The sequence below is a fragment of the Felis catus genome, chromosome A1, assembly GCF_018350175.1.
Source record: "Felis catus isolate Fca126 chromosome A1, F.catus_Fca126_mat1.0, whole genome shotgun sequence".
NCBI lineage: Eukaryota > Metazoa > Chordata > Mammalia > Carnivora > Felidae > Felis > Felis catus.
The window spans coordinates 25,579,145-25,601,665 of record NC_058368.1 but is presented as its reverse complement, the minus strand read 5'-3'; the positions used below and the strand labels follow the sequence as shown (position 1 = coordinate 25,601,665).

General features: G+C 46.0%; 1 protein-coding gene, 1 long non-coding RNA gene and 2 other non-coding genes across 5 annotated transcripts; all 4 read right to left on the bottom strand.

Annotated features, from left to right (window-relative positions):
* Positions 1-24: 24 nt before the first annotated feature.
* Positions 25-1,954, bottom strand: LOC109498077. The gene is made up of 3 exons (XR_002154656.3): positions 1,309-1,954; positions 1,023-1,094; positions 25-271 (listed from the first exon to the last, which is right to left on the bottom strand). It is a non-coding gene; the product is annotated as an uncharacterized LOC109498077 (long non-coding RNA).
* A 15,298-nt stretch (positions 1,955-17,252) lies between these two features.
* Positions 17,253-17,386, bottom strand: LOC111557014. The gene has a single exon (XR_002736745.1). It is a non-coding gene; the product is annotated as a small nucleolar RNA SNORA31 (small nucleolar RNA).
* Positions 17,387-17,836: 450 nt separating this feature from the next.
* Positions 17,837-22,006, bottom strand: TPT1 (tumor protein, translationally-controlled 1). Of its 2 annotated transcripts, XR_006594862.1 has the most exons (7): positions 21,844-22,006; positions 21,501-21,574; positions 20,762-20,952; positions 20,236-20,341; positions 19,365-19,481; positions 18,203-18,375; positions 17,837-18,116 (listed from the first exon to the last, which is right to left on the bottom strand). XR_006594862.1 is itself a non-coding variant. In XM_003980403.6 (6 exons), the coding sequence occupies exons 1-6, from the start codon at positions 21,869-21,871 to the stop codon at positions 18,373-18,375; spliced, it is 519 nt and encodes a 172-aa protein (XP_003980452.1). In that variant the 5' UTR covers positions 21,872-22,006; the 3' UTR covers positions 18,168-18,372. The 2 variants fall into 2 exon arrangements, 1 of the variants encoding a protein (XP_003980452.1); XM_003980403.6 differs by lacking the exon at positions 17,837-18,116 and having other exon boundaries at positions 18,168-18,375.
* Positions 18,447-18,576, bottom strand: LOC111557013. The gene has a single exon (XR_002736741.1). It is a non-coding gene; the product is annotated as a small nucleolar RNA SNORA31 (small nucleolar RNA).
* Positions 22,007-22,521: the final 515 nt, after the last annotated feature.

The window sequence follows — 22,521 nt, the reverse complement described above, 5'->3', positions numbered from 1 at the left end:
GGAGGGCGGCCGCGCGCCGGGGACTCTCGGACGCCCGGGAGCGGACGGAGGCGGGGGAGGGCCGGCGGGTCGTGGGTCTGTGGCTGCCGCACTTCCGAGGGGGCGCCCAGCCGTCTCCGGCAGACAGAAATCTGTCCTCCTCTCTAGGGCTGTGGGTGTGGTTCTGAACGGTGGGTCTTTGATTTTTCCCTAGGATGGTCCGCAGGGGTCCACATCACAAGTCCCTCCAAAAAGTCTGTGTGTCCATTGAATGTCCCCAGAAGATCTGGCGCTACACCAAAAGCAGACAGGTAAACACCTTTAAACGTCACCATAATAATGGCGATTTTCCGGACAAATATCTTGACATGTGGCCCTACGAGGGGGCAAGCAGCGGTGGGCAGGCAAATGGCCCTTGAGGCCTTTGACTCTGTTTAAAAAGTGAGAGATGCGGGGCGCCTGGGTGGCGCAGTCGGTTAAGCGTCCGACTTCAGCCAGGTCACGATCTCGCGGTCTGGGAGTTCGAGCCCCGCGTCAGGCTCTGGGATGATGGCTCAGAGCCTGGAGCCTGTTTCTGATTCTGTGTCTCCCTCTCTCTCTGCCCCTCCCCCGTTCATGCTCTGTCTCTCTCTGTCCCAAAAATAAATAAACGTTGAAAAAAAAATAAAAAGTGAGAGATGGGGGGCAGCGGGTACAGTCTGCTTTCCAGAAACGTGAATTTTGGGCCTTTTCCTGGCATTTCTTCTTTCCACGCAGAATTTTGCTCAATGTCAACACCCTTGTTAGACTTTAAGCTCATATTCTTTTCTGCGCCGAGTTCTTGTTTTGTCAATTATTCAGCAAATATCTACAAAGCGCCCGGTGGAAAGTATTCTAGACACTAAAACTAAAAAAAAAAGAAAAAAAAAAAAAAAGAAAAACAAAAACAAAAAAAAACACATGGCCCTGACATGTCCCTGTTTTCGTGGAACTTCCATTCTAATGGGTGCAGGGAGAGGGATAAACAGTAGCCGGGAAATATATAACGTATCAGGAGGTAATACCGTATCCAGGAGGGTTGCTCTGTTAGGTGGTTGGTTAGGAAAGGTCTTCCTTGCTGATAGGAGAGCAGAGACCTTAAGAAATGAGAAGAAATGTAAGCCACGTGGACATCCCCGGGAAAAAGAAAGCCAGGAGTGTGGGGGGGGGATATTTGAGTGAGGGGGGTTGCTGGAGATGAAATCACAGGGCAGGGGACCACCTCACGGTGGGCCTCCTCCAGAGACCTGGGAAGCTGTGGGAGGGTGTGTTGGAGGCCTTACAGAAGGGACTGGGGTTGTTAAAGCTCACCCGCCTGCGGGTGAAGGGAGAATAGACCGGGTCCTGGGCAGAGCAGTTAGCCAGCCTGCGGACAGTGGCAGATGAAAAATGGCGGTGGCTTGGCCCTGTGTTCCCTGTGAAGATGATGAGAAGTGGTCATTGCCCGGGTTTATTTTGAAGATCCAGGTGTTATAGGGCCTAAAGCTGATATAACTGGGGAGGCCCCACTTAAGGAAATAAACATAAAATTATGACTCCAGAGTTAGGTATGAGAGTGGCTGTTGTAAGGCGTTCTTACCTTGGGGGTCCATGGACACCTTTTCACACCCTCCTATGGAGGTATGCACATGGGTAGAAAAAAAGTACATCTTTATTTTCTTTAACCTGTAACTGAAAATTAGTATATTTTTCTATTATAAATGCAAGCAACACACTACAGTAGTAAGAACATTACCTTTGACCTTGTCACTAATACAGTACTTTGACTTTATACTAAATACTAATAACCATACTTTATACTAATAATAATACTTTGATTTTGTCACATATGACAATGCAATTGTACAGATAGTTCAGAATATCCTTTATGCTCATCATTATTTTTTTAAGTTTACTTATTTATTTTGATAGAGGAGGGGGAGGGGCAGAGAGAGAGAGAGAGAGAGAGAGAGAGAGAGAGAGAATCCCAAGCAGGCTGTCAGTGCAGAGACCGATGTGGGGCTTGATCCCATGAACCATGATCATGATCTGAGCCGAAATCAAGAGTCAGATGCTTAACGGACCGAGCCACCCAGGTGCCCCGTCCATCATGACTTTAATATTTCAGTAGTTATTAGGTCTGCCAGTGAATCTTTGTATTTAATGCACGCGGAAGCAAATATGACATTATAAATTGGTTCATTTAAAACTGTATTTCAGTGGTGTCCTTTGTAATCATATATACTTTATTTTATACATTTAAAAACATTACTCTGTGGTGCCTGGCTGGCTCAGTTCGTAGGGCATGCAACTCTTGATCTCAGGGTAATGAGTTCGAGCCCCAGGTTGGGCATGGAGCCTACTTAAAAATAAAAATTAAAAAAAAAAATTAAAACAACAACAACAACAACAAAACATTATTTTGAGAAGAGGTTAATAGGCTGCTTCACACTGCCACAGAGGGCCATAGGAAAAAAAGCTAAAAACCCATGGGTTAGAATGAAAAAAAATTTTTCAAATTTCTAATTTTAAGAAGCTGATACTTAAAAAGTAACAATATTTTAATGAGTTGCCTCTCAATTTCAATATTTTCCATATATATTGCAAAAAATATATTTTTTTATTGGCCACCATTTCATTCCGCAGATATCTCCAAAACATATGGGCCTCTGATTACTCTTGAAAAAAATCAAAAGATCTGACAGTGCTGGACTCTTATGCCTCTATTTGTATAAAATGTAACATAATTTTATAGAGAGTTTTATTCATCTAAGAAGTGTATGACTTTTCCATAGACTTGTTTCTGTTTCCATTCATTGTATGCCTTGTTACTTTTTCCCCACCTACATGTTTCCAATGTTGGTCACTCAGGGTTTATATCGTACGACCTCTTGGGGCACCTGGGTGGGTCAGTCGGTTGAGCGTCCAACTCTTTGGCTCCGTTCATGATCTCATGGTGGCTCGTGAGTTCGAGCCCCGTGTTGGGCTCCACCTAGAGCCTGCTTCGGATTCTATGTCTCCCTTTCTCTCTGTCCCTCCCCACACTGGTACTTTTTCTCTCTTAAAATAAATGATTAAACTTAAAAAAAAAAAAAAAGTATATATCATACCACCTCTCACCTCTGTCTTTTCATCTTTAAGTAACACATCACAGTTCTAGGTGAATTGTCCAGTGGGTGGTAGAATTTCTGGAAGTTATTCCCAGGCCAGCATGACTGGTAGTAACTGAATTATACATGTAAATGGCCGCCAACCATGATTAAATACATCCCACTAAACACACCCCCAAGTCAACTTCCCTCTACTACACTTGGATTCCAGAAATGTCTACATCCACTCCAGTGCCACCCACTTTTAGAGGGAGAATGACATAAAGGAAAGCAAAGTAGAAGGAGACAGCAGCCTTAACTGATTACAGACACGGTATCTTATTTTTGCAAGTTTTATACAACATTTGGGCCCCGGAAGGAGCCTATGCAAGAGGAGATGCCTAGATTTTCTTGAAAAATCCGAAGGCCTGGGGCGCCTGGGTGGCTCAGTCGGTTAAGCGGCCGACTTCGGCTCAGGTCATGATCTTGAGGTCCGTGAGTTCGAGCCCCGCGTCGGGCTCTGTGCTGACTACTCGGAGCCTGGAGCCTGTTTCAGATTCTGTGTCTTCCTCCCTGTCTCTCTGACCCTCCCCCGTTCATGTTCTGTCTCTTTTTGTCTCAAAAATAAATAAACGTTAAAAAAAAAAAAAAAGGAAAAATCAGAAGGCCTGACAATATTGGGCCCTCGTGCCCCGGGGCCCACAGCCCACTGAGCTAGGTGGTAAAACACCTTTCAGCAAGGGCACGGGCTCTCCCTTTTGCTAGTCTCTCCTCGGCCTGCCTCCCTCAGACACACAACCTGTCAGCACCTGTAGCTATTTGAGTTTGCGGGGATCCACACCATTAAACCTGAGTACCGCCTGCTTAACTCCGGCTAAAGGACAGGCCTTAACCCTGCCTCTCAACGAAGGTGGTCTCACCCTGCTGAGATTAGATAGATTAACCAAAAGAGGTAATCCACCCAAAATATCTATTGTGATTTAAACTGGAGAAGAAGGTGGAATTCTCCATTACAATGTAACACGACGTGCTGAGTGTATGGAGACAGCAGTTTGATCAAAGCTCCTAGGTGCGCATCAAGGGTGCGGTGATATGTTCCAATGGAGGACAATGACGGGGCGCTGGGAGAAAGCGACACTGGTCTGAATCTTTCAAGATTGGTGGCGTCAGCCGAGTAGGGGATGGAAGAGGGAGCATTCCGGCAGACAGGATGGCACGAACAGGAGATAGGTGCAGGAAGGTGGAGGGTGTGGGGGGACTGGCTGGGCGTCAATGAGGGGGGAGCTGGAGAAGGGGGGGGCTGAGGTGGTAAAAGGCAGGGCTGAGGAGGGTGAACATTTCACGTCAGCTCTTAGAAACGTCAAGGGCTAAGATGTGAATAATTTATCATTTGTTAATGTGTTAACCTACTGGGAATGACTTACCTTTTTAAAAAAAGCCTTTTGAGCCCCCCAAAAGGGGGCTCCAAAGGGAGCATTTTTATGTTTTTAATTCTTGAGGATGGAAATTTCAATAATATATCAAACCTTCATGTACCCATCATCCAGCTGCTTAATTATCAACTCATTGCCAATCTCCTTTCATCTCTATCACCGTCCACTTCCCCCTTTGTCTATAATGTTCTCTAAAAGATTAAGACTCTTAAAAAAAAAAGGCATAATATCATCAATGTCATAATTCTTTTTTTTTTTACAATTTATTTTTCAATCAGGATCCAAATAAGGTCCATATAAATTACAATTGCCTGCTCTATCTTTTTAGTTTCTTAATCTATAGCTTGCCTCTTTCTTTTTTCTTTCAATTTATTTAAATTTTTAATGTTTTTATGTATTTTTGAGACAGAGAGACAGAGCATGAACAGGGGAGGGGCAGAGAGAGAGGGAGATACAGAATCCGAAGCAGGCTCCAGGCTCTGAGTTGTCAGCACAGAGCCTGACACGGGGCTCGAACTCACGGACCGTGAGATCATGACCAGAGCTGAAGTTGGACGCTTAACCGACTGAGCCACCCAGGCGCCCCTTACTTTATTTGTTTAAAAGAAAAAACCCAGTTATTCCACCCTTCCCCCCCCCCCCCCCCCCCCCCGCCACTCAGGATTTTGGTGATGGCATCTCTGTAATAGAGTTTAATACATTCTGTTCCTGAAGATGCAGTACTTTGGTTGAGTTGCACATCAACCAGATTCAGATTTGCTCTTTTTCACAAGACCGTTTCATAGGTGGTATTGTGTTCTTTCATCAGGAGGCACTTTATGCCTGCTTATCTCTTTTTTTGTGATATTACCAACTGTTGATACTCGATCCTAGATAGGAATGGATCTTTAATGATCCAATTTCAGATATGCAAGCAGGTCAATTGGGGGAGGGAGAACCGGAATATTTCGTCACCCTTTGAATAAATCCTCACATCACGTAAGGTAGACAAGTATTTATTTAGTCTTTTTTCAAATGAGGTTGTCATGGGGTGCCTGGGTGGCTCAGTCAGTTAAGTTTCCATCTTCAGCTTGGGTCATGATCCCACAGTCCATGGGTTCCGAGTTGGGCTCTGGGCTGACAGCTCAGAGCCTGGAGCCTGCTTCAGGTTCTGTGTCTCCCTCTCTCTCTGCCAGTCCCTCGCATTGTCTCTCTCTGTCTCTCAAAAAATGAATAAATGTTTAAAAAATATATATATATATACACACACACATATATACATACACATATATACATATACATATATACATATATACACATATATACATATATATACACACACGTATATATATACACACACACATATATACCTCAAATAACGTCACAAAGGAGCTATTGTAACCTCCATTAGCTTTCTTCTCTCCAAGTAATTTACTTATTCCCTTTTCTCAAATACCATATATACTGGCCCTTTCCATGCTTCACTAATTATGTTCCTTAATTCAGCAGAGGTTTACCGAATGCCTACCCTATGTAAAGAACTGAACCAGGCCCTGTGGGGGGTGGGAAGCTTCCAGACTGGACCCCACTATCAGGAATACTTAGAATCTAGCGCAGGAGGCAAGCTCTGAGAAAGGTATAGTTCTGCGGGCTTTCCCACAGAGGGGAGCAGTCACCTCTAACGGAGAGGAAGAAAGAGAACTTTGTGGAGTTGGTGCTTGAACCCAACTAAGGTAGATGGAATGATAGGGAAAGGGATGTTGTAGGCCAAAGGAGTAACCTGAAGAATGGTGACGAGAAAGGAGATCTTGACCCGTCTGAGAAAAAGAAAGTAGTTCAGTATGGCTCAAGGGTGGGTAGGAGGGAAGGTAGGAAATAGAAATTGTGAGAAAAAGAGGTGTGGAGTTCAACATTCACCTATCGTACGTACCGCCTGGCCATTCCACTCCTAGGTATTCACCCAAGAGAAGTGAAACATATGCCCACTCGCAGGCCAACACATGGATGCTCGTAGTGGCCTTATTCACAGTAACCAAAAACTAGAAACATCAGCAGGCTCCAACTGGAACGCCACTATAAAGGAAAAAATTGCTGATACATCCACAGCATGGATGAATCTCAGCGTCATTAAAACGAATGAAAGGAAACGCAGAACTAACCTCTGGTTACAGAAGCAGTGTGACTTTGGCCCTCGAACTGTGGCCAAATGGACTACAAAGGGGCGCGAGGCATATCTTTGGGGTAACAGAGATGCTTTGTAGCAGGATTGTGGTGGTGATGAGGTTTTGGGGTAGTGAGGGAGTGCGGAGCTGATGACCAAGAATGAATTCTTGGAGACGTCTTTGGGGCAAAAGGGTGATTTTATCACAGCACAGGGACAGGACCCGTGGGCAGAAAGAGCCGCACTGGGGTTGGTTATATACATAGGTTACCGGAGGCCCAGCTATTAGCAAGCTAAGCTTGTTTTTCCCTCTAGCAAAACATTAAGACAGTAGGGAGTTCCTGGACTTTAGGCTATTTATAAGATTGCCCTTTTCTTGTCATATTACTAAGATATTTGTAAACTGATGGAGATGATATGAGTTTAACCATTTGTTTTCTGTCCTTCCCTTTGTTCCGGCGCAGCCGGGAGTGCCTGCGGAATATCACATTCCCACCTGGTTGGGGGGGGGGGGGGGGTGGGCGCGGGGGGCAGAGTGTGCTCGCTTGTACTTTGTCCTCAGCTTGCCTTATACTCCCTCATCAGTGGTGGTTTCGAGGGTAGACACATCCATCAAAATTCATCAAATCGTACGTACACTTGAAATGGATACCGTGGCTTGCGTATACATGATACAGCAACAAAGTGTGGTGTTTTAAAAGTACGCGCGGGACACATTGTGGAGGTTTTTGAAAGACAGGCTGACGTGTGTAGTGTGTGAAAACAAGGGTTGGTGTGCTTGGATGGCAATGGTCAGGACTCCACACCGGGCACTATTCAGGCCAGCACAGTTACTCAACATGTGGTCCACAGCCTGGAGCAGAGGTTGAGATGAAAGATAAACCGAGGCATATTAACAAAAAATAATAATAAAAAAAAGAATCAGAGTTTATGAGCAAGAAATGATTTGACTCGGGCTCCACCAGACCAGAAATGTTTGGGGGGATTCCAGCAACAAGAGCTCAGGGAAAGACCTGCCTATGGAACGGCGGAAACAAAGCAGGGAAATTATTTGATTGGCTGCAGCTTCCGGGGTTGCAGGCTTTGGGTTGTTTCTGATTGGTTGTCCTTAGCTTTTGGTTTCTTAGACTTAGGCACTTTGGTCTGCTCTCACAGGCTGCTAAAGTATTAGGGCCACCTCAGTCTACTGGCCTCTTTGTTTAGTTCATTTAACAGGACTTTTTAAGGCAATTTAACAGAATAATTTTGTTTGTTGGGTATGAAAATAGAACCCAAAGGGGCGCCTGGGTGGCTCAGTCGGTTAGGCGTCCGACTCCGGCTCTGGTCATGATCTCAGTTTGTGAGTTCGAGCCCCGCGTCAGGCTTTGTGCTGACAGCTCAGAGCCTGGAGCCTGCTCTGGATTTGGTCTCCTTCTCTCTCTGACCTTCCCCACTTGTGCTCTCTCTCTCAAAAATAAATAAATGAAAAAAAAATTAAAAAAATATATAACCTCAATATCTAATAAACAAGAGTTTAGAACTGTAGTATCTATACTTTTGTATTTTCTTTCCATGATATTGTGGTTCATAATAAGCAACAGATATTTCTGTCTTCTCCTGGGTTCCCAGCATTTAGCACTTTAAGCCTTTGTAATTTCCTAAGCCCTAAGCGATAAGAGCTATAAGGGCCTCTTTGGTTGCCGGGATCTCGAAATAGCTCCCAAAGGTAGAAGTGAAGTGTGTGTTTTTTTGTATCTAACGAGTCCCTTTCAGTGACATCTGATTCATGTTAACGGAGTGACTTTTGGAAAGTCCTACTGTGTACCTGGGCTGGTTGCCAGGGGAACCGCTGAGTGATGAAAGGGTTGGAACTTTCAGCCCCATACTTCCTGGGAGGGGAGAGGGGAGGGTTGGAGACTGACTTCAGTTACCAACGGCCAATGATTTAGTCAATGATGCTTATGTAACGAAGCCTCCCGGTTCTGAGAGCTTCTGGGTTGGGAACATATCTACATGCTGGGAGGGTGACAAGCTTGGAGAGGGTGTGGAAGCCCTGTACCCCTTCCCCCATGCCTTGCCTGTGCGTCTCTTCCATCTGGCTGCCCCCCTGTCTCTTCCATCTGGCTGTCCCCCTGAGTCCTATCCTTTTATGGTAAACTGGCAGTCTAGTAAGTAAACTGTCTTGAGGTCTGTGAACCACTCTAGCAAATTAATCCAACCTGAGGAGGCGTGGGAATCTCCCAATTTCTAGGAGCAAAGGTGACCTGGATTTAGGATTGGCATCTGAGGGGGGGTGGGGGCAATCCTGTAGGACCGATTCCTTAACGTGGGATCTGATGCTCTCTCCAGGTAGACTGAGTCAGATTTGTGTTAGATTGTGGGACACCCAGCTGGTGTCATGGAGTGGCTTGGTGACTGGGAAAACCTGCACACATTTGGTGACCAAAAGTGCATGTCAGAAGTGAAGACTATATATATTTTTTTAATTTTTTAACGTTTATTTATTTTTGAGACAGAGAGAGACAGAGCGTGAACAGGGGAGGGGCAGAGAGAGAGGGAGACACAGAACCTGAAGCAGGCTCCAGGCTCTGAGCGGTCAGCACAGAGCCCGACACGGGGCTCGAACTCACGGACCGCGAGATCATGACCTGAGCCGAAGTCGGACGCTTAACTGACCGAGCCAGCGCCCCAGAAGTGAAGAGTATCTAAAGCCCCACACAGAAGTGTTTTTCCTTTAGATTTCCTGGTTCACTTTTCCAGTAACTCGTATTTATTGTGTTTTACAAAAGTTACCAGTCCACAACGGATTGAAATGTAAAGAAAATCATCCTTTTACCACAGATAGTTTGGGCAGAGCCGCACTAGAGTCAGGACAATGCAAGGCAAGATCCTTCTTCGGTAGTTGAGGTTAGATTTTTGGGAGACAGAGCATATGTGTATACAAATTAAAAGTTGGGGGGCGCCTGGGTGGCTCAGTCGGTTAAGCGTCCGACTTCGGCTCAGGTCATGATCTCGCGGTTCGTGAGTTCAAGCCCCGCGTCGTGCTCTGTGCTGACAGCTCAGAACCTGGAGCCTGTTTCAGACTCTCTGTCTCCCTCTCTCTCTCTGACCCTCCCCCCGCTCATGCTCTGTCTCTCTATTTCTCAAAAATAAATAAACGTTAAAAAAAAATTTTTTTTTAAATAAAAAACAAAAAACAAAATAAAAAAATAAAATAAAAGTCGGCTGTTAAGAAACTTGTTGTTTGCCCAAGGCATGGAAATAAGGAAGGAGTGTGACCAGCCACAGTAAGCAGGATTTAAAGTGGCAATTTAGGGGCACCTGGGCGGCTCAGTCAGTTAAGCGCCTGACTCGATTTTGGCTCAGGTAATGAATGATCTCATGGTTCAGGAGTTCGAGCCCTGTGTCAGGCCCTGCACTGACAGGGCAGGGGATTCTCTCTCTTCCTCTCTCTCTGCTTCTCCCCAGCTCGCATGCTCGCTCGCTCTCTCTCTCTCTCTCTCTCTCTCTCAAAATAAACATTAAGAAAAAATAATAAAGTGGCAATTTAATGACAGCACTATTGGTTTCAGACTCCTAGTGATGAGGGAACATGGGCCAAGATGCAGGCTTACAGCACCCCCGTCCCCCAGGTGGGATGTGTATGCTATTCCTTGGACACTCCCAGCTACCCCAAAACAGGAAAGGACAAAACAATAACAACAACAACAACAACAACAACAACAACAAAAATGGTTAAACTGATGACAATCTCCACCAGTTTACCAGAAAAAGGCAATCCCATCATAGCCTAAGGTCCAGGAACTCCCTACTGTCTCAAAGTTAATGCTTTGTTAGAGGGAAAAACAACCTTAGCTGGACAATAGCTAGGCCTCCACTAAGTCTTTAGCATGTGAAAGTCTCTGTGGAAACTCCCTCTAGACTTTATCTCCACCCCCCCCCCCCCCCCCCCCCCCCGCATTGACTGCATACAATGGTCACCCTCCACACTTAGAGTGCTGCTCTTTCTGCCCGTGGATCCTGGCCCCTTGCTTTAGTAAAAAATCACCTTTTTGCACCAAAGATATCAAGACTTCTTTCTTGGCCGTCGACTCTGGACCCCAGGAACCCTCCCATCACCCCAAAACTTCATCACTAGAGTGCTCGCAGAACCTTAGACTGTATTCAGATTTAAGTCTAGGCTGCTATTAGATAAATGAAGAACAAAATAATGGGGGGGGGGGTGGAATTGAAGTTTTCCTCTTCTTTTGCTAACCTCCTATAACCTGGAAGCTTATAGCTACTTTCACATTTTTAAAATAAGTTATTTATACATAAGGGAAACGTAAAGAAATCTAAGTAAGGGGCACCTGGGTGGCTTAGTCGGTTAAACATCCGACTTCAGCTCAGATCAGGATCTCGCGGTTTGAGTTCGAGCCCCACGTCGGGCTCTGTGCTGACAGCTCAGAGCCTGGAGCCTGCTTCGGATTCTGCATCTCCCTCTCTTTCTGCCCCTAGCCCACTTGCACTGTTTCTCTCTCAAAAATAGACATTAAAAAAAAAAAAGTCTAAGAAAAATCTAATCTTACAAGATACTGCAGGTAAAAGTCACGTGTAATAGCTCCCATGTCTTGTGGGGACACACTTGGGCTTCCTGCTGAACAATGCACCGTATTTTTCATACTCCCTCCTTCTAGGCCTCACCACTTACACAGAAATTCACTGCCTAATCTAGAAGTCCATACTTAGCCAAATTATCGATCATGTAGAGAATAAGGGTATTTTATACAAGCAAAATCACACAAAAAAATTCCTAACCTCTCAATAAGCTATTAGAGAGCTGCTTCACCAAGATAGAAAAGAAACTTGGGATTTAGGCAAACTGTAATCTGAGACCGAGGCACTCCCGGACCGGCCATGTGACCACAGGGCAGCAAGGTGGCAAAAGCCTGGATGAGGGAGCTCTCCAGGAAATTAGACACTGGGTCCACTAGGTTCCTGGAGCACTTCCAAGTTAAAAAAAAAAAAAAAAATTTACACTTTGCAATGTTGTGATTTGTAATAAGACAAATATTTGATCTTTGTCCCCATTTCTGGCAAAGGTCCTAAAACCTTTGGGATTTCCTGTGATGAGGGCAATAAAAGGGGTCTCTTGTTTTGAGGTCATTCCTGGAAGGCACCTAAAGATGGAGGCAGAGTGCCAGTGGACCCAACAGTGTGTGTGATTGAAGGGTTGAAAATTTCAGTTTTACCCCATCTCTTCCTGGGCGGGAGATTGAGTCCAATCACCAATGGCCAGTGATTTAATCAGTTGTGCCTGGGTATTAAAGCCTTCATAAAAACTCAAAAAAGACAGGGTTCTGAGAGCTTCTGGGTTAGGAACAGATCTATTTGCTGGGAGGGTGACGTGCTCTGACACAGTCTACCTGGGGCCAGCGTCAGATCCCACGGTAAGGAATCCATCCTACAGGACTGTCCCCTCCTCCCTCCACTTCAGATGCCAATGGCAAGTCCAGGTCACCTGTGCTGCTAGAAATTGGGGATTCCCCTGCCCCTTTAGGTTGGATTAATTTGCTACAGCGGCTCGTAGACCTCAGGAAAACACTTTGCTTACTAGATTACCGGTCTGCCATAAAAGGAGAGGACTCAGGAAGAGCCAGACGGAAGAGACGCACAGGGCAAGGTATGGGGCGGGGGGCGGTATACAGCTTCCATACCCTCTCCAAGCTTGTCACCCTCCATAAAGTCCGAAGGTAATACCTCCATAAAGTCCGAAGATTTTTCAGTCTGAAACTGAAAAATCAAGAAGTAATCGTTGAAGCAAGTTATTTAGAAAGAAGAAAAAAAAAATATGCAGATTGTGTCTTGGGACAGTAAAAATAGCCTAGCAGGAATGAAGCGGGGCAAGGGAGTGATGTTTTTCGCTACAGTCACTAAATTCCGCAGTTTGGGACATGAAACATTCTTTCTTAAAAGAAGCATATCCAGGTGAAACCCGGCAGTGTGCATAGCTGTCTCCCGTCATCCTTTCAATCCTGTGACACACACACACTGAGCACCTATGTGCTAAATGCCGGGCACTGTCCTGAACATTGAGGAGATGGCACTGAGCCTTAAAGCCAAGCCCTTCTGGAGCCTGCATGAGGTTGGGGTAGAGACAGATAAGCCAGCAAGCAAGTAAAATACATAGTATGTTAGATGGTGAGAAGTGCCATGGAGGAAAACCAAAGCAAAGGGGACTGAGTGGTGGGGCCGTGGGCTTAAATGGCATGGTCAGAAGGCCTCGCTTGGTCTTGACAAGATGGCCTCTGAGTAGACTGAAAGGTTGTCAGCGAGTCACGTGGCTCTCTGGGAAGAGTCTGCGTGGAGTGAACAGTGGGAGGAAAGCCTGCGAAGTGGAAGCCTGCCAGATAAAATGCAGGTGCAGGGAGGGCTTTCAGATACGGGCAACCCGAGGGCTTAGAAAACAGCAAAACCGCAGGATATTGGTAGGGGAAGCGAAGCATCAGTTGGGGAGTTTTGCACAGCTTCCACACCCTGTAAACCATGGGGTTTAGTAACTACCTTGGAAAAGTAGTCCTCCACATGGCTCTTGGGATGCTAAACCCAGCGGCTCGCATTCATACCCAGCCCTCCTCCTTCGTGGAACAGTTTGCACATTACTTAACCAATTTCCAAAAGCTTAGTCACTTTTGCTTTTAATAGATGCCAGCAGTTGGTATTTACCGTCCTGCTGGTATCATGGCAGTCGCCAGGGGTGGGGCCACCCGGCCCATGTTCCATTTGACAAAACCCATCAATGTGGGCCGCCCTCATGTTAATATGGGGGAGGAGACTTAAGAGGGATGGGGAGAAAGACCGAGTGTATACTTGCCATCTGTTGAGCTCCATTATGCCACATCGATAAGGTAGCCAAAATAGGTGTTAATGTAGTTATTTCCTCCTTTTTCTTGCTGATTCCCACCTCCACTCTAGGATGAATATTAGTTTGGACACGTGACTCACAAAACAAATTAGCAGTTCTTGAGGGAGACTTCCAAATTCCTGTACTTAAGAAAATTACATGCATAGCTGTTTTGAATACATGCCCACAAAATACCAACTTTCTCTGTGACTTACCAGAGCTCTACCAGCTGCTTAGGGAATAGCAGATTTAATGCTCTGGGTAGAGTCCCCTTATAATCCTGTGCTCCAGGTGAGGCCATGGGCAAGCAGCACTTGAAGATAAACTAGAACTTCTCCGCCATCTTTACACATGAAGAAAATTACCAAGTACGAGACGAGATTTCTAGTGTCACGCTTAGAATCTCAGGACTGAAGGTCTAGCATAGCTCTACGAAACTACTGGAAAGTGCTGCGGTCTTGGCTAGCCAACTGTGGTTCATGTCCTCTCCCACAGAGGACCCAAGTGAGTCATCCGATGTCTCAATTCTCACTTCTCCGTGTCAAATTTTGATGCATTAATACAAAAGCACTCCATAAGGCCCCCCCATCTCCATGCTTCCTGCTTTACCTCCAGCTCAGAAGAATACTACACATATAAACGAAGGGAGATGTCAAGTAAATCCTGGAGGGGGCGGAGGAGAGGCATCAGTGATTGAAGGAAACGTCACTGAACAGTTACTTTGAAAAGAATCTTCCCCTAGGCTCAACGTTGACATTTCTCTCAATTGTATAGACTCTTGCTAACATCACATCTACTTAAGGTTCTCATGGCCCAGCATACGGAGGAATCTTGTATGTGAATTTCCAGGCTGTTGTAAGAAACCATGTAGAATAGCACAAATCCACAATCTACTAGCTTAGGAAATAAACTGGAATGTTCCAGTAGCTAAAAACATGCCCCACAATAGTTTAAAAAAAAAAAGAAAAAGAAAAAGAAACAGGCTTTGGACTGCCAACAAGCCTTATGGTCACATGTACCACTGCTGCACTTAGGGATGGATTTGGAGGAATTTAGTGGGATAAATATAAACTACCAGCCTCATTAGGATTTGCAACTTTATATTCAAACTCCAAGCTTAAAGAACGTACCTTGTACTTCGATTGCTTCTGTCACAGCAGTTAACTATTTCAACAGAGGGTGCATAGCATTTTTTTTTTCCAGACTATTTTTAATTAATCCCTACACCCAATGTGGGGCTTGAACTCACAACCCCAGGATCGAGTTGCACGCTCTACCAACTGAGCCAGCCAGGCGCCCCAGCACCTTTTTCTTTAGTTGTGTTCTGTTAAACGCTTTAGTCAGATTTTACCTTTGGTATGATGGAATATTAAAAGTTAGCCAAAGAACTAAATATCCAAAGTTAAGTCATTTTGGGGCAGCATCAAAGGAAAAGTGATTTTCACGTATGATCCATAGCCCCAGAGGATCATGGATCGCCCCAAAACATCAGGTCGGGCACTCGGTTCTTATGGGCAGTCTCTGGAAACAGGTACCCATTGCCACAAAGCTGGAGCTCTTTTGAAGGAATAGGTTTGTGGCCCACCGGGGGGCTGTTGTGCTTTTATCATAGAAGTATGAGTTGCGTAGCAGCAACGTAAGTACAAATTCTGGTCGCTAAGGTGTGATCTCTCCTCATTCATTAACATCCTCCTGATTTAAATTCTATTGTCGTGAATATTCTGGCTGCCAGCCAAGGTCGCTCTGCCCCATGCATACGCTCAGAACTTTAGGACACTTTTGCATCAGTGTCTTTGAGTTGGTTGAGGTTCTTACTGTTAAAATTTACCTTAACTGTCATTACCAATTTAGTTTGTAGTTATTGGTTAACCCTCAAGTTCAGATGATGGAACTTAGATCAATGCAAGTTCTATTTTAAGAAAAAGGTCTATTGACTCAAAGGAGTCATTCACACACCTATTACTTAAGCAGATGAACAGGCAATAAAAAACACGTAGTCGATCCTTAAACACAGGGATTTAAGGCACCACCCGCCCTGTGAAAAATCTGCACACTAACCTTCGACTCCCAAATACTTACTGGCCTACTGTTGACCAGAAGCCTTGCCAACAGCACATTAAAACATACCTTGTATGTTGTATACTGTAGCCTTAGAATAAAGCTAGAGGAAAAAAAGCATGAACTACTTTATGGCACCGTAAAGTCTAAGTGTGCTCATGCAAGTTACACCTGTGTTGCTCAAGCGTCACCTGTTTCTACGGACAGTTCATGGGCAACATGCTGGTTGTTCGTTGAGTCCATTTTTGCCAGGCTTTCTTCCCCTTATTCAAGCCAAACATTCGTCAAGTTCGCCTTCTTGGCCCTCACCTTGACTAGTTTGGCAACAGGTAACTCTCAAACAGTCCACTGGACTTCCAGACCACTCCCATCATTTTCCTACCTCTGGGACCAGTTCCTTCTGAATCACCTTTGCCAGTTCATCATGCTGACCAATCTCAAGCTGTACGCTGGAGGGCAGAGTCTATCCTAAGTGATCTCAGGGTGTTCTGGCTTCAAAGATCATGCATTGAAATCTCTCAGGCTCTCTTTAAATCCTTAGACCTCTTCTTTCCCCTCCTAAGAGTCAATTGTTTACCCAATTCATTAGGTCATATCATGTCACCCTTCTGCTCAAAGCCTGCCTATGGCCTTCTTACATTAATCTGGTTTCCTCTTTTCCTGGATACTCATTTTTATGCCTTAACTTTTCCCCTTATCATCGTGGGTCCAACTGGCCACCGTGTCCCCAGAACATGTCAAGCACACTGCACTTCAGACTCTGCGTTTGCGTTTCTTTGCTTGGAATGTTCTGCCCCGACATCCATAGTCTACTTACTTGCTTTCAGGTTCCTATTTAAATCACATTACAGAGGCCTTCCCAGACAACACCATGAAAGTCCTTTTTCAATTTTTCTCCATACATGTAACAAAGCCGAGGGCTTAAACGACACTAGGAACGTGCCTGTTACCGATCTCAGCATCATTAAGGGACATAAAATGACAGGCCTTCTGACATATACACAAATACACATAAGCTGTTACTCTCACACAAAGTATCTTAACCAGGCTAAAATAAGCATTCCTAGGTTTCACTGACCTGAATTCTTCACTTCCTACAAAGCCTCTGCATTGCCACTCCTGTTCTTCCACTGGTTTCTATGGCTAGTTCACTAAATCAGGTTTCAGTACAGATGGGACCTCAAGACCTCTCCCACCATCAGGTGGCCCTACTCACAGCTCAGACCACTGCCTGAAAATTCTTTCCCGTTTGAGAGGGCCATGTGGCCTCCTAGATTAGGGACTGGCACTTTTTCTAGATTTTAAGGTCATACCAAAATGCTTAAATTGCTACCAGCCTGGTTCCCAGTATTTGGGTTTACTTCTACCAATCATCAGGGGACACCTCCAACCTTGGCAGGTCTCAGGTTCCGAGCCACATAATGGACTCTTAGGGCAAATGCCACATAGCTAAGTCACTGGACTCATCCTGGGTTCATGTGTCGGATGACCAGATGAGTCACTGGCTTGCCTTCAATTTAGTTTTAACCCCTAAGCTTTTAAAAGTGGAATTAATCAAAAGGCAAGGGTCTCTGGGCAATCATTTTCCCAACACTTCTCTCATAAAACTCATTTTAGATCCTCTGGAGTAAAACAAGGTCTTCGTTGTTGACCGGGGTACTTCGGAGTTGCAGAAACTCTCTCCCACGTTTTTGTCCTGTATTCCCCCTTTCAATCTTAACTGCCACGAGCAGACAGACAGAAAGCGCGAGGACACTTTTTTCTTGCATCTCTAGTGGAAACCTTAGCAGCAGATGGGAACTGCTCCAGGCCTGTCAAATAGATGCATTTCCAGTATTCTATTTCTGACACCCACAGCCCTTTTAGATACAGGACACAGCAGTTGATTTTCCTCTGCCCACCAGCTCTCCCACATTCCATCTTTCAAAGCCGGGCCTGGAAAGCCTTGTGAACGGTCACGTGGTTGTTTTAGCATCTGCAGGCCTTAAGGTCTGTCATACTCTGCTCTTACCGCGAAGAGCCCATCAGTATGTAAGCAAATGAGCACAGCAGTGGTCAAAACAAACTGGACAAATTGACATTTTCATATCCCACCAGCTATTTTCTCCCAACCGTTTGAGAATGTAAACCACCACCTCAAAGTCACACGAAAAGAGGTGGCAAGACAAGCCAGTCTGCCGACCCCATTCCAGGGAGTTTGACACACGCATTCCAGGAGGTCTAGATTTCTCTAGAACTTGGCTCTACTTGATTTAGGATAAATAAGATCAGACAAAACTTTGCTTCCAACCGTATTAGTCTCTTTTTATTCTTTTGGTAATCTCTTCCAGAGTTAACTACTTCCGTTTGCAGGTGATGAAATGTGTGAGGAATCCACTCCAAATGTTGGCACAGCTATGAGCATGGTCTCTCCCTTTCCTTGAACTCAGAATTAAGACTTTGGGTCCTTGTTTTTTATATGGCAGTCCCAGAAGTAGTTCTCACTGTAGAAGTTATCTGCAGGCAGTCTTATGCTTTCTAGCAGTAGTCTACAACCAGGCTCTAGCTTCTCCAGGACACTACACAGGATGGATTTAAATATGTATTAAACTAAGAGGCATTCTCTCAAATGAGTTTAAATGCATTTTATTTTTAAACAACCTACATGACATGTTTTCTTAAAAACAATGCCTCCGCTCCAAATAAACCAAGGTCAAAATAAATGAAGAGCTCAAGATGACGTCAGTCCCATTCGTCTAAGTCCTGGTGTCGTGTGGATGAGTAGGAGCCAGCTAGGACGACAGGTGATACGTCCAAAGTTAAGAGCCAAATTCGTTACTGTAAAAACAAGGAAGCCTGAATTAACACTTTTAGCCAATGCGAAAATACATTTAACATTTCTAGGCTCTAGGTGTATTCCCCTGTTCAATCCGGGCTGCCACAAAGACAGACAGAAAGCGCGGGGATTTTTTCCTTTCGCATCCTAGTGCAAACCAAAAGAACAACGGCCAACTGTTCGAGGTCTATCAGTGGATGCAGAGCCATCCTTACCAACTCAGAGGTAGCACATTTTCTAGATGCCTCATTCTGGAGCAAGTCCCACTCACACGTTCCACCAACAAAAACCTCAGACAAGCCTGGGATGATCCCCTCACCGAATCATCTGTACCATCCGGGGATATTTTAGTCCACTGTTGCCTCTGATCTTATTTAGTGTAGCCTAAAGTTTATCTTGCTCCTGATTTATATGGAAGCCCTGGGAGAGCTAGGATGATGAATACTTTCATTTCTGTACTGCCTCCAGCAATTCCGTGCATAGTAGACATTCATTTAGTTTTACTAAAGCAGTCTGCGTCGCGGGTCAGCAGCCAGCTCTAACTTTATTTACTAAAAGCTAGTAACGTCAAGACTTTCAATGACCAGTTGCCCGTTATCAGTAAACCAAAGTGGAAAACGTTTCGTGCCATACATGCTACTCACGCACACGTGTGGCAAAATACAAAGGGGGCCATTTCTACAGGGGAAAATTAACACAGTGCTGTTTCTCATCAGTTTAGCGTGGAAGCTAGGATTTAAGCCGCCCAAAGACAAGCTTTCTGTGTAGATAAAAAAAACTCTTAAGTGCCTTTCTGTGCCATAAAAATCTCTTCCGTGTAAAACACAACCCTTTTAGACCCCCCAAAGAAAGAGAAAGAAGACCCAGACCTGTATCTTTCAAGAGTGTTGTAAAACCCATTCTAACCATCCCAGTGGCAGGAAACAAGGAGTCACATCTGAGATGTGTCCATTTTTACAATGCGGATCTCAACCCACTTCCTGATACTTACACATTTTTCCATTTCTAAACCGTCCTTAAAGAAGATCATATATGGAGTCACACCATCCTCGCGGTAGTCCAGCAGGGCAACCATGCCGTCCGGATTCATGTTTTCACCAATAAAGAACTCAGGAAGCAAACAAATACCCAGGATTAGACCTTTATATACACATCATACCAAAACAAACTACGATGAAACAATCAAAGGAGAATTTAGAAAACCACAATTTAAGAGAGACTTTCACCAGGAGAGGGGGAAAAAAACCAAAAAAAAAAAACAAACTTCCTGTTCACCAAATGACACTAATAAATGAGCAAAGTAAGTACAGAACAATCTAGGAACACTTTAGGCGTTCTGGAAACTTACTCTCTCATCCCCACATATACAATTCCAAACTCTGTAAAAGCCTGTTTACATCATCAAGCACAGGGAACATACAATGAAAGAGCACATTAAACAAAAAAAAAAAAGAGCCAGGGTATTAAGTCTTAGAAGTAAGGCAAAGTCACTGAGTTTCCCAACAGAACAAGTTTAGAAAGAACTCTACTGGCAGTAACACACTGGACTTGTAAATTAGAAAGAAAACTGGAAGACCACCTAGGACGTTAACAAGCAATTCCAGAGAGGAAGAAATGAAAAAAGTCATCCGGGAAGCAAGTAGGGAAGAGATTCTGCAACAAGGCAAGATCTGGAAACACACTTGGGAGCAGGGAAGGCTACTTTCCACAGCCCAGACTACTGGAATTCAATCTATGAAGTATTTAAACCGCTCACAAGACCCAGGAAATAGCCACAATTACATCAAAGGTTCATCAAGCAATTTGTTGCGCTGGCAGTTAAGATTATACAATGCTTTGATACAAACACTTAAGGTATTTACCTGGTAATTTTTGAAATTAGCAAGGATGTGCTTGATTTGTTCTGCAGCCCCTGTCATAAAAGGTTTTACTCTTTCTGGCCTCTGTTCTTCAAGCTTGCCTTTGATTCTACAACAATATTTCATTAACAGGTTAAAGTATGGAGTTCTCAGCAAAACAAATTTTTATTCACTAAAGAAACCCAAACTGAATCCAGCAACCACTGAAAGGGCAACTAGCTGTCACTGGGCAAAATTAACATGGCACAATCAAGAAACTAGTAGCTCACAAGAGGCAAGTTTCAAGACCGTTCACAATTTTGGATTTCATGTTATTTCCAAAATAAGATTCTAAAAGGCTGAAACCACGCTGCATGCTCCAGTATGCTCCCACCAGTTTACTTCTAGAAAAGCAACTATCCCCATGAGCTCATCCACAGAAAAAGGTTCAGACCTTTCGCCAAGTATGCCTGCTAAGAACCTCAAAGTGAGCATATTCCTAAATCCCCAGGATTCCAGACAGTAGGAGGGTTGCACCAGGTTCACTTACGATTTCATGTAATCTTTGATGTACTTCTTGTAGGCTTCCTTTGTGAAGCTGGTTTCCTGCAAGTGATGGTTCATGACAATATCCACACCAGTGATTACTGTGCTCTCGGTACCTTCGCCCTCAGGGCCTTCGGCGGAGGCATTTCCACCAATGAGCGAGTCATCAATGTTACCCTCTGTCCTACTGACCATCTACATCAAGAAAAAATAGTTGCTTCAAACACTTTTGACCTTAGTATAAACGCGTCCCGAAGATCTATGTCAGCAGCTCATGCTTCCATCATCGTCCCCCCAGACACTTCGGACTCTTGTTAAAAAACCACTAACACATCGTTATGGAGAAAAAAGTCATGCACCGCGAAATTTCCTGAAACACCATAACTCAACAGGAATTCTTTGTTGACTGCAACAAAAACGGGATCATTTACACCCAAGGAGAAGTTCTGTGTGGGATTTTAGGTCGATGAGCAAGTACGGATAAAGCAAATGTGGAAAGGCTCGGGGCTCCCAACTCGGGGCTACCTGTCCCGGATCGCCCGGGAGGAGGATGGGCGCCAAGCCGGCGGACCTATTTCCAGGCTCAGCTCCGCCTCCACTTTTCTAGAAAAACCCGAGCCCGGAAAAAGCGTCTCCTCCGCCAGGAGGCAGCGGAGAGGATTGCACAACTTCGGGCGGGGGTGCGGCGGAAACCCGAGCCTGCCCGGCCTTGCCTCCCCCGCGCCGCGGCCCGACCGACTCACCTTCCCCTCCACCTCCAGGCACAGCCCGTCCGCGATCTCCCGGATCTTGTAGATGTCGGAGAACATCTCATCATCTGCTCGGGGACACAAACCCGCCGGTCACGGTGCGCCCGGAGGCCTGGAACCGGCGCCATTTCCCGCGCCAGCCGGCCGCACGCGGCCCCCACCCCTCCCCGGGCGCTCGAAACCCCGACGCGTGCCCCAGGCGCCGACGCCTCCTCGCTCCCGGAAAGGCCGCCAGCGTCCCCTAGGCCCACGACAGCAGGGGCGTCCGTCTCCCCCGCCCCCACCCGCACCCCTGTCCCCTGCGCGCGGCAGTAGGAGTAGTGCAGTCACGACTCACGGCTGATGAGGTCCCGGTAGATGATCATGACGGCGGCCGGGGAGAGACGACGGCGGCGCTAGCTTAGCAGGAGCCGGGAGCTCTGAGCGAGCGCGGTGCAGCCGGAGCGGCACTCGGGGGGAGGGGGGAGCGGGCGGAAAAGGCCGACTCAGCCGCTCCCCAACCTCATATAGAGGGCACGTCCCCCTACGTCATCGCCCGCTGCGCCTCCGGAAGCGCTGCAAGCGGTGACGTGGCACGCAGAGGCGCGCTGGGGGTGGAGCCAAGGCGCGGGCCGGGGAGGAGAGGCGAGCATCCGGGGACTCGTCCCTGGTACACAATGCCGAGGTCCGCCGCTCTCGTGGTGGGGGAGGGGAGCTCTGGAGGGAGGGGAAAGGGGTTTCCGGCCCCGGGTGGGGAGAGTGGGGGAAGCCGGGCCTGGGGCCCTGCCCCTACCTGCCCTGCCGGGCTGTCCTGGGAGGTGGGACCGGGTGGAGCGTAGATGAAATCTCTTCAAGCTTCCGCCCGACGCCTCTGCCCCGCAGCTCCCACCCTTTTCTGGGAACCCAAATGTCAACTGTTGCAGAGTAGTTCGCGTTTACGGAGGGTCGGGGCTGGGGGAGACCGCGAGGCTGTCCACGACGATGAGGGCAGAGGCCGGGTTTTGGCCTCCCTCCTGGGTCTCGCAAGGCCTCGGGG

What these genes read in the sequence shown, in the direction of transcription:
- TPT1 (XM_003980403.6), bottom strand. Translation starts at nt 21,871, where the DNA reads ATGATCATCTACCGGGACCTCATCAGCC. An exon ending in CTACCGGGACCTCATCAGCC is followed by an intron (nt 21,575 to 21,843) that starts GTGAGTCGTGAC and finishes GTCCCCGAGCAG; the next exon opens with ATGATGAGATGTTCTCCGAC. An exon ending in ATCAAAGATTACATGAAATC is followed by an intron (nt 20,342 to 20,761) that starts GTAAGTGAACCT and finishes ATATTGTTGTAG; the next exon opens with AATCAAAGGCAAGCTTGAAG.